This window comes from Notolepis coatsorum, assembly GCF_963971535.1.
Source record: "Notolepis coatsorum genome assembly, chromosome: 18".
Taxonomy (NCBI): domain Eukaryota; kingdom Metazoa; phylum Chordata; class Actinopteri; order Aulopiformes; family Paralepididae; genus Notolepis; species Notolepis coatsorum.
Window position 1 is genome coordinate 32,956,294 of NC_140182.1, and position 18,719 is coordinate 32,975,012.

Consider the following 18,719-nt stretch of genomic DNA (forward strand, 5'->3'; position numbering starts at 1 on the left):
GAGAGAATCGATATTTCAGCCCGCTTCTATAGCGTGCATAAGTACACATACTATCGATAATCTAGCGTTTATTTGAAAACGATTCATAAATAGGGCGAAAAATTTGTTGTGTATTCCAGAATATTCCAGTAAAGGGCGATTATCACGGAATCTATATATTTTCCTGAAACGAGGGCTTTTCAAAATGCTATAAAACGGAAATTAAGATTAAAAAACAATCCGTTTCGACAATGTTGACTGCAAACAAGTCATTGATAAACGACGGGCAGATTAGACACATAGCCATAATGTAAGACCTAGATTATGCGTTCACAACGCTATCATTGAAGTGGGTGCTGGCATTCAACGGGGGTAAGGCGCACCGCATTGCTGGTAATCAAAGTGTTAAGTGCAAGAGGTCAATGATCAGATATAATTAGATTTGACCTTCAAATATTCCGAAATTCCAAAAGTATTAGAAAAAGAGCACAATTCAATTTCAACAGCCAACACACAACTTGACTGGATCCTCTACAGAAACATAGCTACAAATTACAAGTAGCCTTCTCTAGATCAGGGATTCCCAAACTTTTCAGGCCGCGACCCCCAAATAACGGTGTCAGAGAGCCGCGACCCCTACTATTATAGGAGGTAAAAAATAAAAATAAAAATTATACTTTTTTTTATAAACATTTTTATAAAATGGAAATGTATGGTTGAAACATGCAAACGTTCAAACGCACACACACTAATAAGCATTGGAGGCTTTTAACCAGGGCCGGACTGGGGAAATCATTCAGGCCAGGAAATAGTGCAAAATATAGCCCCAGTCAGGCCACTTTTTAAGCAGGGGGTCTCTTGGGGGTCCCCCACCAGGATTTTCTTTGTTACAAAGACTTAATTTCCTGCATTCTGGTGCAGGCATTTTTTTATTTGTACCCTTTAAATGCCAGTGTTTGTTTGCAAGTGAGATACCGAAAATGTTTTATTTTTTATATTTTAACCTTTTTTCTTTTCATGTCAACGTTCACACGCACAATATATGCTTACCTAGGAATTGACTTGATTCAACAACAAAGCAGTCGTAGCAATGGCAAGCCGAAAACGGTCGAAATTGTAGTTATTTGAAGTTTGGATTATTTTTTTTTACGACCGAGGTAGGTAAATTAGATTTCTTGAGACTAAAGTACAGAAAAAAGGTACCGTTGGGTACCGGTATCGATTCACAGGTCCCTAGTGATGGCATCACAAATTATTGTTAAAAAAACTGGCTAACTGGTATGATTAGCAACAACACTGATTTTGATGGATTTTCAGTTTTTTTGTAATGTCAGATTGAAAAAAATACAATCTTTTATTCAACTTCAGCCCTCATCATAATACCACATATTAATTTTATAATTCTAACCATTTAAATGCCAGTGTGTGTGATGGCATATATTTGCAATATATCAAATGCAAAGCAGTTTTTTGTAAGGGTCCCGCCTCCACCAATCACATGCGGCTCCCTTTGTGTGTGTGAGAGAGCAAGAGAAAGAGAGAGAGAGAGAGAGAGAGAGAGAGAGAGAGATAGTTCTCCAACTTGTGTGAGTTGCAGTGATCTCCTGGTTGTTCCCCACCTAGGTTATCTAACTATTGTGCTGCTGCAACTAGAAACACTGGCCTGGCCTGCTTCTAAGTTCAGTGGCCTGACTGCATAAAAAAATAATTATAATTATCGCAACCCTCCTTCTCAGAAACTCTGATGATGAAATACGTGTGTGTGTGTGTGTGTGTGTGTGTGTGTGTGTGTGTGTGTGTGTGTGTGTGTAAGGGGGGGACGGGACAGTATGTGTAACTAGGAGGTATATGCGAGAAAGACTTGCCTTGTGTACACTGACTAATAAAGTATTGTTAATCTTAAATTATGTAGGCCTATATAGTGTGAGCCACCATAGCCAAAGAGCCACACACAATCTCACCAGTTTCTCCTCTTTGCTCATGTTTTTCCGTGTCTCCACCTTGGCTTTGTGCATGCCGTGAATCTCTGTAAAGTCACATTTGTCCAGACCCTTGATCAGCGTCCTCTCCTCGTGGCTCATTTCCTGAGGCAGAAAACACACGTTGAGTTGGCAAAAACGCTGAACCTTAACACGTTGGGTGCCGGAAACGTAGATCTACGTTTTTCTCACGGTATTTCTTTTAATCGCTATTGCCATTCATAATTCAGCGGGGCACCTTATGCATACTGTTCCGAGTGTGTCTGAGCTGGCAGACGGTCTTATACCGCCCTCGGCCATTATTGCACTCCATTAGGAACGGGGTAGTTTATTTTCCCTACCGAGCTGCGGCGTGGGGGCGGGTCCTAAACACTCCGGCAAAACACACGCTTGTAGGGATGGTTTGGACAACTGACCCCGCCCGCCCGTTATTGTGCAATGCCCAACAACGTCGGAGACAGGGTCACTGTGGATAACTGGAATGGCGATCAGATAATTGGATTATTTCTTTTGCATTACATCAGATACAAGGTAAGAACACTATATATAAATTTGATCGTTGATCTGATATTTATTTCTACCCCGATCGATGCCGTCTCTGTGTGTGTGTGTGGCTGTGTGCCGTTGGTGGCAAGATGGGGGGGGGGGGGGGGGGGGGCGCCGGTCTAAACCACATTGCATGCTTGCACGAGGACGGATAATAATGATGATCTAGCATTGATTTCAGGAAGATTCGATAATCAGGCAAAAAATTACAATGTGTTTAATGTTTATTGAATTACACAAAAACAGTTTTTGCGTCTTTTTCCTGGAATGACTCAGAAGCACCCAAACTATATTCATATTCAAAACTGTATAAAACGGAATTTTTGCACGTTGACTGGAAGCAAGAAGAACTCTTGACACTCGACAGCGTTATTAGACCCATAGCTATACTATAAAATATAGGTTTAGCTCTACAAACTACAACTACATTTACATGGGGTTAATGGACGGCAAGGCCAGGTCACTTCCCGGAAGTGGAGTGGCACTCAATGTGTTAAGAGTAACATCAGGAACATGAATGGACAGAATGGATATTCACGTTAAGTTTACATTAAATCCAGTCTCTCCAGACTTTACATGCCATATCGGTGGACGCTGTGGCATTGTCACATCATTGAATGGCTGCCATAGAATGTTTGTTAATGTTGTCATAGAAGTCAGTGTTGGTTTGGTGCTCAAGATGAAGTGATGCTCATTTCAATGATGACATTATCAACATTCTATGACGACTACCTTACATTGTACCTAAGGAGGTTAACACAATACTCTTGGTAATGGCCAAGAGTATCCATTCAACTTGTGCAGTTATACCGACACAGATGCATGTCGGCATTACAACAAGTGCAATGCCTGTGAGCCGCCACAAGGTGGCAGCGTGGCTAACCGCGAAGAGTGGGCGAACGTGTGAACGAGGTTCGTGGAAATGAACTTTGGCAGGTTCGTAGGAACAAAATGACACATTTGTGGAGAATACGAAGCTCTGCGTTGGGTGCTGCGGTACGCTGGACGAACCAGTCAGACACTCCGCACACCGGCTCCCGTGACGATGCATGTGGTCAACTACGCTGCGGAGCTGCAGAGTATATATTGGGGGCGAAGTATTAGACTGCCTTTCTATTTCAGGCAAGACTGCATTCGTTTTCAGCACATTGCCGCCTTTAGTGACCTTTCATAACTTCACTTATTAATATCCCTGAACCGTTTCCTGTGGAGAAGAACATAATACATACTGTTGCCATCGGATGAACTCTTCACTTGTCCAAAGAATAAATATTGGGGGAGGTTTCAGGTACTTCAGCCTCTCCACAAAGGAAGCCTCGTGCTCTCACAGTATCGTAACGTCACAAAGACTACCCAAAGAAGCTCCGTCTTGCCGTCTCACTGACCCACTCGCATCAGACACCATGTATGTATTATTAAGTACAATGGACTTTTTTGTCCCAGCAGACTTCAGACAAAAAAAGCACCCAACATTCACAGAGTTCGAGTGAGTTTCCGGGGGCCTTTGCGTCATGGAATTAATTCCACTCTTATGGAATACATCAAACTTTAAAAGCAAGTGAAAACCGGATCGATTATACAGTGGGAGGCATGAGGGTGTTCAGGGGGCCACAGCAATATTTATTGACATATTTCAAAACCGTAAACATCAGAAAGACAGCGGGTGAGTGAGACCCAAGCTGCAGATCAATTAGTGACCTTTGGTTTAATTGCTCCTTCTGTGGAGAGGACAGAACATAATGGAAAAACAAAAGGAGTTAGAGAAAGAGAGAGAAAGACTGGACGAACAACAGACCCGTTTCCCCTCAGCAGGTGACCGCACAGCAAGCAGTCTGAGCTACAACTGCTGGGTGGCTGAATTTCAGTGGTAATGATCGCCCTTTTTCTGAAGCTACTGCAAACGGGTCGCGCCGTCGAAGAGGTCATGCCCACAGCGTGGCCAAACAAACCGGCTCCGTTACGCCTTTGTGATTTATTACAGAATCATATTCCATTTCTGGTTCCCGAAATGTCACAACAACACCAGCGGCTTTTAATGTGGCCCCCTGTTGCCACTACGAGAAGGCAGTCACCACGGGAACCACAAACCACTATTTATTAAACCGTTGGCTCGTCAAGAACCCTCTAGAATATATCATCTTAACCTTATTTATAGTTTTTCCCCCTTGTCCATCTCCTCCCTCCTTCCTCTGAGAATCAAGACATGTCTCTTCCTTTCAAGTGTCTCTCTTCCTTATGAGTCTCTTCCTTCCATGTCTCTATTCCTTCATATCTCTCTCTTCCTTCCATGTAATCTCTCTTCCATGTATCTCTCTCTTCCATCTCTCTCTCACTTCCATGTCTCTTCCTTCCATGTGTCTCTCTTCCTTCCATGTGTCTCTCTTCCTTCCATGTGTCTCTCTTCCTTCCATGTCTCTCTCTCTTCCTTCCATGTCTCTCTCTATTCCTTCCATGTCTATCTCTTCCTTCCATGTATCTCTCTTCCTTCCATGTATCTCTCTTCCTTCCATGTATCTCTCTTCCTTCCATGTCTCTCTCTCTTCCTTCCATGTCTCTATCTTCCTTCCATGTATATCTCTCTTCCTTCCATGTCTCTCTCTTCCTTCCATGTCTCTCTCTCTTCCTTCCATGTCTATCTCTCTTCCTTCCATATCTCTCTCTTCCTTCCATGTATATCTCTCTTCCTTCCATGTCTCTCTCTTCCTTCCAGGTCTCTCTCTTCCTTCCATGTATCTCTCTCTTCCTTCCATGTCTCTCTCTCTTCCTTCCAGGTCTCTCTCTTCCTTCCATGTATCTCTCTCTTCCTTCCATGTCTCTCTCTCTTCCTTCCAAGTCTCTCTCTTCCTTCCACGTCTCTCTCTTCCTTCCATGCCTCTCTTCCTTCCATGCCTCTCTTCCTTCCATGCCTCTCTCTTCCTTCCATGCCTCTCTCTTCCTTCCATGTCTCTCTCTCTTCCTTCCATGTATATCTCTCTTCCTTCCATGTCTCTCTCTCTTCCTTCCATGTCTCTCTCTCTTCCTTCCATGTATATCTCTCTTCCTTCCATGTCTCTCGCTCTTCCTTCCATGTCTCTCGCTCTTCCTTCCATGTATATCTATCTTCCTTCCATGTCTCTCTCTTCCTTCCATGTCTCTCTCTCTTCCTTCCATGTCTCTCTCTTCCTTCCATGTATCTCTATCTTCCTTGCGTCTCTAGCTAGTACACATGTAACCTGTTGTACTTCATAGGCTTCACACTCAAAACAGTTGTCACTGTTGGCTTAACACCAACACACACAAAGGTTGACAGAAACTTTAACCAATCAGGTATCAGTACCGGCACAAAACCTACAGCTAGGAGGCAATACTGATACAATCTTATCAGCCCTCTGGGTTATTTAAACACACACAAGACCCTCTCCAGTGGCAGTCTGACAGTACGGTCACGGAGAATAGCTAAGTATGATCGACAGCTGATGGTGGGCGGGCACTGGGGGCAGTGGAGCGAGGCGAGGTTTTTTCCAGTTATAATAAAACAGTTTAATTGGATTTGTTCATATGCGGGGAGCTAGTTGTATGGATTAGCATATCAATGCCTTCACACAAATCGTATTTTCAAGAGCATTGAGCACTAAGCAGCGCAAAATTAATTCTGCATGATATGCCCTCAAGCTTGGCGGGATGCATTATGTGTTCAGAGGACACCCTGACAGACACACAAGCACACTCACGTGCGCTCTCACACACACACACACGACTGTCTCACCCACACCAGGATCAGAAATAGTATTTCAATCTTTTCCCAACGTATCTCTTCATCTCCCACTGTTCCACTCCCAAAAATCTCTTTCTTGTTCATCTTAACTTATTTCTCAGGTCTTCCCATGTTGTAGAACCAAGTACAGCTTACACTATAGCTAACACAAGCAACATGCTGTAGAACCAAGTGCACCTTACAGGTAGGGGTGTAACGGTACACAAAAACCACGGTTCGGTACGTACCTCGATTTTGAATTCACGGTTCGGTACGGGTTTTCGGGAAAGTTTCGCTTTCCATGTTCCACTCAGGGGTGATGTAGTGTGCTGTGCAGTAACTAATTGTACTTGTAGAGCTGTCAACGAATATTCTATATTGAAATTAATAATAGACTGTAAAAAAAGAGAAAAAAATAATTATATTAGATTGTGAAAAGAACAGCCCCCGGTGGGGGGTCGTTAGTGGTTAACATACCGTTGTATTCATTCGGTACACAGCCGTACTGAACCTAAGGTCCAGTACGGATATGTATAACTTTACTTAAATACTTCGAAGCTTCGTTCGATGGGCATGGGATTCGAATATGAAAATAAAATTATATAAAAAAAAATAAAAAAAACGATTTAAAAAAAAATTTTGTGCAAAAATCGACTCTGCCTCTCTTTGTTAACTACAACAAGCAATGCTGTTTGTTATTTAAGAGGAGGTCGGACTCTGCACTGACTGCTTTTATAAAGCATCAAATGACGGCTTACAATATTTCATGAAAGCAAAGTGTTTTGTTTGTCTAAGATTTAAAAAGGTTTAAACTTTACAGCACTGACAAAGTTGAACAAAGTGCTGTACAAGTCCCACAACATAAAAAAATAAAAAAAATTATACTTATTTTTTCCCTTTTTAATCTCGAAGCTTCGAATTAAAATCGAATCTCTGCGCCGAAGCTTCTAATTCCTAAAAAAATAATCGAAGGGCAGCCCTAAACTTTACACCCCTACTTACAGGCTTACACTACAGCTAACATGCATCATGCTGTAGAACCAAGTACACCTTACACTACAGCTAACACAAGCATCATGCTGTAGAACCAAGTGCACCTTACACTAGGGATGCACCGATATGAAAATTTGCCACCGATACCGATTGTTCAACTAACACAATCGGCCGATACCGATACTTGTGGCAATTTTTTTTTTTAATATTTTTTAAATATAAATTTCTTTTGTAATATTTTTTTTTTGTAATATATATATATATTTTTTTAAACTACTGTATATTTGTCTTACAAATTGTGCTCACCGATATGAACATAGGCCTCTTTACTTAAAAAAAGGAAACATCAAGAAATAGCACTATCTCTCTCCCAGTATATGTTCTGCAGGGCTGCAGCTAGATACTAGTTCTCCCAGCATGGTCTACCTGCTGGGCTGCAGCGAGATACTATTGTCTCAACCAATGACATTTTGATTGACAGTCGATTCTGCCAATTACGTCACACACCGCTTGCACCCGCCTCTGCTGTTACCACCAATCGGCAAGCGTGTTGCATTTTTTACTCCTGCTTTTGTCCGCCATTGATTTTGAGTTGACGAGAGGTTTTCTACTTTCTAGAACAACAACACGGCGCGGCTGACGTTTAGCCTTTAGCTCCGCAGGATGACTTAAATGAGGCATAATGATTTTACTGCAACTAATGTTATATTAAAACAAAGCCTTTCTATACATGTGTCTGATTGAAAACGTTATTAACAGATTGCAGAATGGGTAAAACTCAGGGCTCTGAGCAACGGAAGGAACTGAGCTAGTATGAACGCTTGCTACGTTCGGGTAAATAATATGCTGATGTTATGAACGTGTAACACTAACTATATAACGTTAATGCCACAAAACGAATGCCTCGTTAATCATAAGTAGTAACTTTGATGCAGTAGCTTGTGTGTGTGTGGGCCGGGGGCGGCGTTGTGCAGGTAGGTCGCGAGTGAACTTTTTTTTGTCTTGACGCTACACAAATTGATGGATATTTATCGGCTATTGCCATCGGCACATTCGAGCTTATCGGCCGATAGGCCGATTGCAGTCAACAAGGCACTTATCGGCCGATACCGATACCCGACCGATACATCGGTGCACCCCTACCTTACACTACAGCTAACACAAGTAACATGCTGTAGAACCAAGTGCACCTTACACTACAGCTAACATGCATCATGCTGTAGAACCAAGTACACCTTACACTACAGCTAACACAAGCATCATGCTGTAGAACCAAGTGCACCTTACACTACAGCTAACACAAGTAACATGCTGTAGAACCAAGTACACCTTACACTACAGCTAACACAAGTAACATGCTGTAGAACCAAGTGCACCTTACACTACAGCTAACACAAGTAACATGCTGTAGAACCAAGTGCACCTTACACTACAGCTAACACAAGTAACATGCTGTAGAACCAAGTACACCTTACACTACAGCTAACACAAGTAACATGCTGTAGAACCAAGTGCACCTTACACTACAGCTAACACAAGTAACATGCTGTACTGTGCCGTTCACGTAGTTCTACGTTTCTGTGGCCCGACCGCTGAGTGCCAAAAAACATAGATCTACGTTTCTGTTTCGTTATTTCTTTTATTTGCTATTGCCATTCATAATCCATCGAGGCACCTTGTGCATGCTGTTCTGAATGTGTCTGAGATCGCAGACGGTCAATACCGCCGCCTAACGCATTGCGGCCGCTATTGCACTCCATTTGAAACGATGTGGTTTGTTTGCTCGGCCGAGCTGCGGCGTGGGGGTGGGTTCTAAACACTCCGGCAAAACAAGCGCTTATAGGGATGGCTTGGACAACTGACCCCGCCCGCCCGTTCATGTGCAATGCTGGATAACGTCGGAGACAGGACCGCTGTGGATATCTGGAATGGCGATCAGATAATTGGATTATTCTTTTTACAGTACATCAGATACAAGATAAGGACTATATATTACCAATCTTGCGTTGCTCCGATATTCTTTTCCCCGCGATCGAAGCGTGTCTGTGTGGTATGTGTCTCGTTGGTCACATCACGGCACGGATGGGCGCCCCGCTCCAAACCACCCTTCATGCGTGCATGATGAAAGATAATACCAATAATCTAGCGTTGATTTCAGATTGATTGTTGATCCAAGCGAGAAATGGCAACGTGTTTATTGAATTACACAAAAACGCTGTTTTCGCGTCTTTTCCTGGGATTACTCAGAATCACTCAAACTATACTCATATTCACCACGGTATAAAACGGAAATGTACAGATGAAAAAAGTATCATTTTTTTGCATGTTGACTGGAAGAAACTCACTGACAATCGACAACGTTATTAGATCCATAGCTATAATATTTAACCCTTTATTCGCCAAGGACGAGTTTCCTCATTCTCCGCCATGCGTAATCTGCCAATGACGCCGTAAGGCGTCTTTGAGATCAATATTTAAAAAAATCTGTGATGGCAATCATATTTTACCCACGGAGTCTTGAGATCCCCTGTTGATCTCCTCTCAACTCTCCAACAGTTCAAGAGCGCCATCTGGTGGCCGATCGCCCAAACAGGAAATGACGCGCCTGAAGTGGTGCTCGCCCATATTTCGTCCGGGCACTCACTATCGTTAGCAGGACTCCATCTTGATACACTGGACATCGATCGGTTGCAAATAACTCGATAAACAACATGATTTGGACGTATATATTACAACCTGGAAATGGATCGCATATATCAACATCCCATAATCGAGAACTTTCTGCTCCACGCGGACCACCCAACGGTCAGAGGAAGCTACGGTAAGTTTTAGCGTGTTTGAATAATATGATCCATATAAACTGTGATCTATGTATCGCCCATACTACATAAATGATTTAACGTCGGCCACGGACTTATAAACTCTTCCCCCCCCCTCCGTTCACCAGCAGATGAGGCATGACGCTTAGGACCTTGCACAATTGAAAGTTTTAATATGACGTCAATCGGTATCAAACTACATTTGATGATGTAATATATGTATTTAGGGCTATAAATCACGTTCTGCAGAATGCTGCAGAAAACGATAAAAACATATTTATACTTTAGACCGTATTTTAGTATGAATATGTGAATGAAAAAGTAGAACGTTGCTACATCCTAAACGATAGATACTTGAGGTTGAAGGGGCCATAGTAATGTAAATTTAGCAATACAATTAAAAAAGTTATAGCCCTGCAAAGAAGGGGAACATCTCCATAGACAAATAGAGCTGCCAGAGGACGGTATAAGGATGGATATAAGCGTGGCAGAGAAAGGGTTAATAGTTTTTAGCCCTGCAAACACGGCATTCTCCTCATTGTACATACTGACAGCACTGACGGCCCACAGTGCCCCCTGCTGACTGGCAGTCAATGTGTATATATTATAATATTCAATCAGAACACTTGAAACAGACATTTTTCCTTTCATGCATTTTCTTTAGTAGATCTGCACTCTACTTATGATTTTAAATCAATAGATGTATCAAACTAAATAAATAGATTTTTTGTAATCAACTGACACTAGGGGGAGCACTAACATGTGTTAATTAGGCATGTGGGTGCAGCTATCGACCGATGCAGATTATTTACTACTCAGCAGTCAGCACTGTCTTTACAGAGTGTCTTCTCTCTCAGACAGAGACCTTTAAACTTCAGCAATGTCACAGCAAACGATGAAAAAAAAGTGTACGCCAATAGAGAGATAATCAGTGTTTATCGAGGACACACAATGTAATACAGAGACAATGTAATCCAAGCAACAATCTGTTACATAAGTAAGTGTGTCTGTGTTGAAATTGGAACAAATAAGGTTGCTGCTTGGATTACATCGTCTCTGTATTACATTGTGTGCGTGTTGCATATAGAAGCCTCAGACTTTAGTAACGGTGCCTTGGTGAGTTCTCGCCTGGCCTCAGATTGTATTCCATGTCTGCCTTCAGCAGGAGGTAAGGAGGAAAGTAAAGTAAACTACATACGACTTCAACTTTCCTCTTTTTTCTTCTAACGTAACTTTTTTTTCTTTTTTACCCCCCTCCAGCATCGACCAATTTCACAACGAAAGAGTAAAATCTGAATCAAAACTTTAAAAAAGGCTTTAAGCCAGCGGGTGATTTATTTAAAATCTAAATGCATTAAATGGCAGACGAGTTATTCATCCGCTTGACATTTTCTCTAAAAATCTATAGGTTAACAACAGGGATGTCTCCAGTCAGCCTTTGGCTAAAACGGATGTGCAAACCATGGGGATTATAGACAAAACAAGGCTCTCCGAGCCAACATTAACAAAGTAGGAAAAATAATTAAGCCTCCACCAGGATAGTAAATTGACGTTTTCTAAAGGTTGTTCTTTGCACTAATGATTTTGAAGGGCATTTCTCAAGCATCTATGGTCAATGTCATAAATACCCCCATTTAAAACAAAAACAATCGCTTACATGAGAGAATTCTGACATTCTGAGGGTTTACAATATGATATGCATCTATTCCATTTCCAATCTCATCCTCAAACACAATTGCAAAATATTAACAACACTAAAGCTGCCCCCAGTGTATTGGTGTTCTGTTATCAGCTGGTATCTAAAGTTAAAATAATGGATTGGTGTTCTGTTATCAGCTGGTATCTAAAGTTAAAATAATGGATTGGTGTTCTGTTATCAGCTGGTACCTAAAGTTAAAGACTTCGGTATTGAAAGCATAAAATAACTGGCATCAGTGCATCCTTATTTCACCTGCGGACAGAAAAGCAATTCCATTAATTCCATAAACCCAGCATTCCTGAGGCATCCTGGTGGCTAAACGGGCAAAGGAAAGCTGTATTTACTCTTGAACAAGCTCTGTTTACTCTTCAACCAGCTCCATTTACTGTACTTGCACCGTCATGAGTTCATATCCAGCCTGTGATCTTTGTTGCTTTGCCATCCCACACAATGTCTTCTTGGTTGCATTCACTTTATTAATGGACCACTTTGCTGATTTTCAACCGTATCTCCATCTATCCAAAGTAGGGACAGTGTGAAAAACACCTGCAGTTGTTGGCAATGTTCTTAGTCTCTGGGGCGCAGTTCTGTTCTTCCAGCACCTCGTCATTTTTGTTCATCAAAGTGACTAATACTAATAAGGAATTAATACAATTTTTTATCATTTTTATTATTCAATATAGGTCTGACCATAAAAGGAGCAGGTAGTAGGGCGGCTAAGTGGCGCAGTGGGCAAGGCGCTCGCCACTAACGCAGGATATGCTGGGTTCAAGCCCAGCTCTCTGCGTTGCTACCGGCTTGGCTGGTCGTTCATACTAACACAATTGGGAGTGTTAGGGGTGGGAAAGCCGGTGGGTGGGGATTGGACGTTGTGGACAGCGACTCCTACAGGTCGGTTGGTGCGCCTGTACAGCAGAATCAGGAAGTATCGGGGGCAGCGTGAGTGGCGCGTTACTCCTCGCCACTGAGAGATCGCGCTGTTCAGGTGAAAAGATGCGACAGCTGCCTCCTCGTGTACCGGAGGGGACACGTGATGCAAGGCTTGGTCCTCACTGCAGCCAACCAGTGGGAGGCATAGTCTAGCAACGTTCGAGACAGGGGAGGGGAGAATTGAAGGGAGAATTGGCGAGGCAAAATTGGGATGGGAGAAAATTTGAAAAATAAGGAGAAAAAGTGGATAAAAAAAAAGTAGTTTCCAAATTAATAAATTATGATTTGAGGAAAAGGGGTAGAATAAATTGTTTTTTAATGGCTTAAGGCTATATCTGTACTTGTTTGTTTGTTGTTGTTGCATTATTTGAAATAAACTTCACTCAAATCAAATGTATTTGTAAGGCCCGACAACACATGTTAATGTCCCCATGGGCTGGACACACGTCTTCTTTAAACAAGTCAAGAAGAAACACAATAAATCAACACAAAAACACCATAGTCGATTTTTTTTTAAATAAATCAAATAAATGCAACACTCCCAGACATACCCCACACGAAGGTAAGGAAAAACTCACTAAAACCTAGCAATAGGAAAAAATGCACCACAGGCAATGTGGAGGAGAGAAACCTTAGAAGGGCCGTTCAAGGGGGGGATCTCCCTTCTTAGATGTTTAGATGTTGGTGATAGTAGTGTTGCAATAAAACAGTTGGTAAGCATTAGTGGTCTGCAAGGGCCTTGAAATAAAGCCCGAGCCCTGCCCGAGCCCTTGAACTTCAGGCCCTGCCCGAAAATAAGCCCGACTGTAAATAATATTTTAAGCCCTAGCCCGCGTGAAAACCAGAAAAAAATTAATTATTATTATTATTATTATTATTATTATTAAAATATAATTTTTTTTGTATGTTTTAAATATTCGAAACACGGTTTTATATGAACGTAATAAATAAACAAAACTAAGAAGCATTTACATAGCCTGTTTCGCAATGCCGTCTCTCCCAGTGCTCGCTTATATAGACTGACTCACACTGTCACACATCAGCCTCGTAAAACGTATTGAAGGCTATAGAAGCTTCTTTGACACACGCACACACACACACACACGACACACAATAGCCTACTCAGTCAAACAAACAAACAGAAATCAGATTTCGAGCAGAGCAACGTAATGAAAATCACAACAAAACAAGTAGCAGTCGCGACCCAGCAAATAGTAAACATCACTCACCAGACGTCAGCAACGCGTTGAACACCGTTAACAAAACCGGCTACATACATCCCAAGAACAAATTAAAACGTTCGCCAACTGGCTATATTCCAACACAACCAATCGAGTTGAACTTGTCCCCTGAGTTCTCTCTGCGCGCTGCAGTAATTACATCCAAATGTTTCTCTGGCGCAAAAGAGAAAGCGAATCTTAAAACGAAGGTTATCATATAACCCTAGTTATATGAAAAAAAAAAAAAAAAAAAAAACGAAAGAAAAAAAAAACGGCGGTGCCCGGGCCCGGCCGAGCCCGACTTATTTATTAAAAAAAAAGCCCTACCCAGCCCGAACCCGCCGGGCCGGGCCGGGCCCCGTCGGGCCTGGGCAAGGTTGCAGTGCACTAGTAAGCATGCACTCATATGCGTAATGAAACACAGATGAGTGCATGCGATAGCAACTGAACATTTTGAAAGATAAAAATAGAGCTTGATCAATTTAACATGTAGAGATGACGCCTGGTGCCGGAAGAACTACAACCTAGTTCAGCTTGGATTTGTAGTCTCCGTCTGATGGTAGCCAGGGGGCGAGGACGAGTGGTCTAGATGCTGCTGACTGAAAAACACAGCTTCCTTGTTCTATTCACTCAAAACAACTTTGCTCTATTCCACCTGGCCCACATACAGGGCTTTGTGACTCGTTACCGTCCATGCTCGCTACTGCATGCCCATGTCAAATTCCGCTAACGTTAGATCGGAGCGTTCAAGATCTTTTTCTTCCCTCCGTCACGGTCGCATCCAGGCAACATACAATGAGATGCCACGTTTCTTGTCGATAAAAGTAAAACAAATGAAGCCGTCGTTATTTTGTCCCATCTTAGAATGTTGACACATTTCAGACTTTTACATTAGGCAAATACAACGGCCTCCCCCACCAACTTGTTAGGCGAGGTTTTGCAATGAGCTTTTGGACTCAATATAGTCACCAGCCAGCACAGCTCTACAAGCAGGCGAATGGATATGTATCAGTCAATATAGCACGCACTGAGGAACGTATCGCTTCAATGGACTACATTTACCATCGACACTGATTGGACATTCACATGAACATTGGTGAAGTGCTCCTTTAACTTACAAGGTCCTTAGACAGGAGAGAATACAAGAGGAAAGTTGGGGAGAAAGGTGAATGCAAGTAGAAAGACGGCGTGCAGGAGTTCTCGTCGTCAGTATTTCAGTCAGTCTCCTGTGCACCGGTCGATTAGAAACCCGAGCAGCCTCTGGATCTTACCTTCCTCCAGTCCCTGAAGAAGTTTTCTCTGAACACCTCCTTGGTGGTATATTCATGGTCCAGCATCTGAGCGAAGAACAAAGCCACCTCCTCGGATGCCAGGGTCAGCTTCACATGCTTACCTACCACACACACACAAGCACACAATGTGTCACTAGTGTTGATAAAGGTTCATGACCGGGTCTGCAGTGACCATTTGGAAAGGGATGCTTGCCAAGTGGCCAATCAAAGATAGAGTTCCTGGTCTTGGTTACCATGCCAAAGAAGACATCCTTTGCCTGAACATTCTTCAAGAAATCTGCTGTTCAAAGAGTGGAGAGAGAGAAACTTGCTGCAGGCAGAGTGGAAGTAAGATTACAGAGCAAGACTTCTAGTTGGGCTTAGAAATTGATTGATATCATCATCAATAACTCCTCTCATTAACAGTCTGCCAAAACGCCCCCCAATACATTAACGTCATTGCAGCTTGGTACACGGTAGCCCAGCTATAGCTAGCTCAATATTGGATCAATATAAATGCACAAATTCGCATCATTCGGTTAGACTCCACATTTGTTTAGAGGATGGGTCCAGCTATGTGTACAGTATCTACTAAATCAACTACTAAAATTGGTTGCAACTTGCACCACTATTACTTGTGGCATAACCTAACTAGTTATGTTGGGAGAGTGATTATGCAAGGGAGTGAGCTTGTTTGTGTGAGAGGGAAAGTGCAAGAGACAGCGAGTCTGTGTGTGTGTGTGTGTTTCAAGTTTCTTTAATAGTTGTCATACAGAAGTACAGAATACTTTTATACAAAATGCTTCTTACTGTTGCGCTCCAGAGACTGTGCAAGACAAGATAAGTATGAAATAAAATAACATAGTAAAATTAGAAGTAAAAAAAAATGAGGTCACAGTGTTCAGTTTAGACATATGTACAATGTTCGATGCAGAATAGACGTAGTTACCATACAATATACAATACTGTGCAGTGTACTAATATACAATACTATATAGTGCAAGGCAGAAATGGAGAAATGGGACGAGGTGCAATTTAGGTACAATTCACAGTAGGTGTACGAGTTGTAGTGCAAATCCTTTATCAATAAATATAAAGTGTAAGTGCGTTTGTGTGATCTAAAGTGTGGAGAGTGGGTGCTGCAGTGTGTTGTTTGTTTGAGTGAGTGTGTGCGTGTGGGTGTGTGTGCTGTGTGCATTTGATGGTTGTTGCATAGTGATTATTGTTCGTTTAGCAGCCTGATGGCCTGGGGATAGAAGCTTCTTCTGAGTCTTTCTGTGCTCGCCTTAAGACTCCGGTATCGCTTGCCTGACCGCAGCAGTTCAAAGAGGCAGTTGTTCGGGTGGCTCGAGTCCTTAATAATTCTCTTAGCCTTCCCCTTGCACCGCTTGTTGTAAATGTTCTGGAGGGTGGGAAGCCCCCCTCCAATTGTGCGTTCGGCTGAACGTGTCACTCTTTGTAGTCTGCTACGGTCTTGTGCAGTGCTATTCCCAAACCAGGAGGTGATGTTGCCGGTCAGGATGCTCTCTATTGTACATGAGTAGAAGTTCCTAAGGATCTTCTGACTGACTTGGAACTTCCTTAGGCGCCTGAGGAAGTAGAGGCGTTGTCGTGCCTTCTTCACAACACTGTCAATGTGTGTGGTCCATGTCAAGTCCTCGAATATGTGGGCTCCGAGGTACTTGAAACTGTTCACTCTCTCAACCGGTGCCCCGTCGATGCTGAGGGGGCTGTAGTCCTTGACCCCCGACCTCCTGAAGTCCACAATCATCTCTTTTGTTTTGCTGACGTTCAGGGAGAGGCAGTTATCCTGACACCACTGCGACAGGTTCTCTACCTCTTCCAGGTAGGCCCTTTCGTCGTTGGCAGAGATCAGGCCCACCACTACTGTGTCATCAGCAAATTTGATGATGGTGTTGTTGTTCCGCTGTGCTACGCAGTCATGTGTGTACAGGGAGTAGAGGAGGGGGCTCAGAACACAGCCCTGGGGGGCCCCTATGTTGAGCGTGATGGATGAGGAGGTGCAGTTGCCGGCTCTTACCACCTGGGGTCTGCCCGTCAGGAAGTCCAAGACCCACTGGCAGAGGTCATAGTTCAAGCCCAGGTCCCTGAGCTTGGCTATGAGTTTGGAGGAGACTATGGTATTGAATGCTGAGCTGTAGTCGATGAACAGCATTCTCACATAGTTCCCCTGCCTCTTGTCCAGGTGTGATGCTGCTGTGTGCAGCACATGGGCTATGGCGTCCTCCGTGGACCTGTTGGGGCGATATGCAAATTGCAGAGGGTCCAGGTTGATGGGGAGGGAGGAACAGATGTAGCCCTTCACTAGCTTCTCAAAGCACTTCATGGCTATGGAGGTGAGGGCTACAGGGCGGTAGTCGTTGAGGCAAGCGGGCGTAGATTTTTTGGGTACAGGGATGATGGTGGACTTCTTCAGACAGGTGGGGATGACAGCCTGTTCCAAGGACAGGTTGAAGATGTCAGTGAATACCGGGGCCAGTTGGTCGGCACAGACTTTTAGGACGCGGCCGGGGATGCCGTCCGGTCCTGCTGCCTTCCTGATATTCACTTTTTTAAAGATCCGTCTCACCTCATGCTCTGTTACCCTGAACACTGAGTCTCCATCAGCAGACCCCCCCCCCCCCCCATTGCCGTGGTTTGTAGGCTGGTGTTGTTATTCACAGCCTCAAACCTTGCATAGAAGGAATTGAGATCATTTGCTAAGGAGATGTCACTGTTCAGTTTGAGGGGGGTGCCTTTGTAGTCTGTCATTGTTCTGAGGCCCTGCCACATGCCTGTGTTGAAGCAGATTCTGAATGTTATTGTGCCAACTGCCCAATTGTTTTGTTTGTAACTATGGCTATGTTTCTTGTAATGTATTAATGCATAAATAAATAGATGATGTAATAGATAAATAGACGTGTACTGAACAGACAGGGTTCATCCTGGGTAGATCAGACCTTGATAGAGGGATGAAGGGATATAAACTAGGGGGTCTAAATCGTCTTTGATTTAGTACATTCTTCTTTGTCACCTCACACCTCCTTCCTTCCTTAACCAACCCCCACACCCCTTCATCATCCCATCATTCCCTCCTTTCAAATAAGTATGTGGAAAGTTCACAACATCACAAAAAAATGCATTGTATGAAGTCGACAGTCGGCCAACACATGCAAGTACATCAAGTGAGTAGAAGCAGCGTAAAGCTCCGGGGGATGTGCTCTCATCAGTCTGTTGGTGAACTGACCGTTATAGAAGAAGCGGACGTTGTCTGGTAGAGCCTGGTAGTCTACAGGGAAGAACGGTCCTTTGTGTTCCAAAGACTTCCATTTAACCCCGTCTTCATACTTCTCCTCCTCCCACCTGAGAAAGAAGAGGGGGGGAGAGGGTTGAGTGTGGGAGAAAGAGAAGTGTGCGAGAGAGAGCGAGAGCGAGAGAGAAAAAGACAGCAGAGATAAAAGGAAAAGCAGGGGGAAGAGACGGAAGAGAGGAAGTGAAAGGAAGATGAGTAAATCTCCATGATCCACCAAGCTTGCTCTCATCCACATGT

The 18,719-nt window shown here is 43.2% G+C and overlaps 1 protein-coding gene across 1 annotated transcript in view; it reads right to left on the reverse strand.

The window, feature by feature from the left end:
• The window catches only part of LOC311245311 (DNA topoisomerase I, mitochondrial), a gene marked incomplete at its 5' end in the record, with an annotated part of 133,821 nt that overhangs the window by 74,212 nt on the left and 40,890 nt on the right, over nt 1–18,719 (reverse strand). Inside the window, 3 exons of the mRNA XM_084335147.1 lie at nt 1,941–2,063; nt 15,170–15,291; nt 18,417–18,532. Of these exons, the coding sequence (XP_084191273.1) occupies nt 1,941–2,063; nt 15,170–15,291; nt 18,417–18,532 (361 nt within the window). The remainder of the gene's footprint in view (nt 1–1,940; nt 2,064–15,169; nt 15,292–18,416; nt 18,533–18,719) is intronic.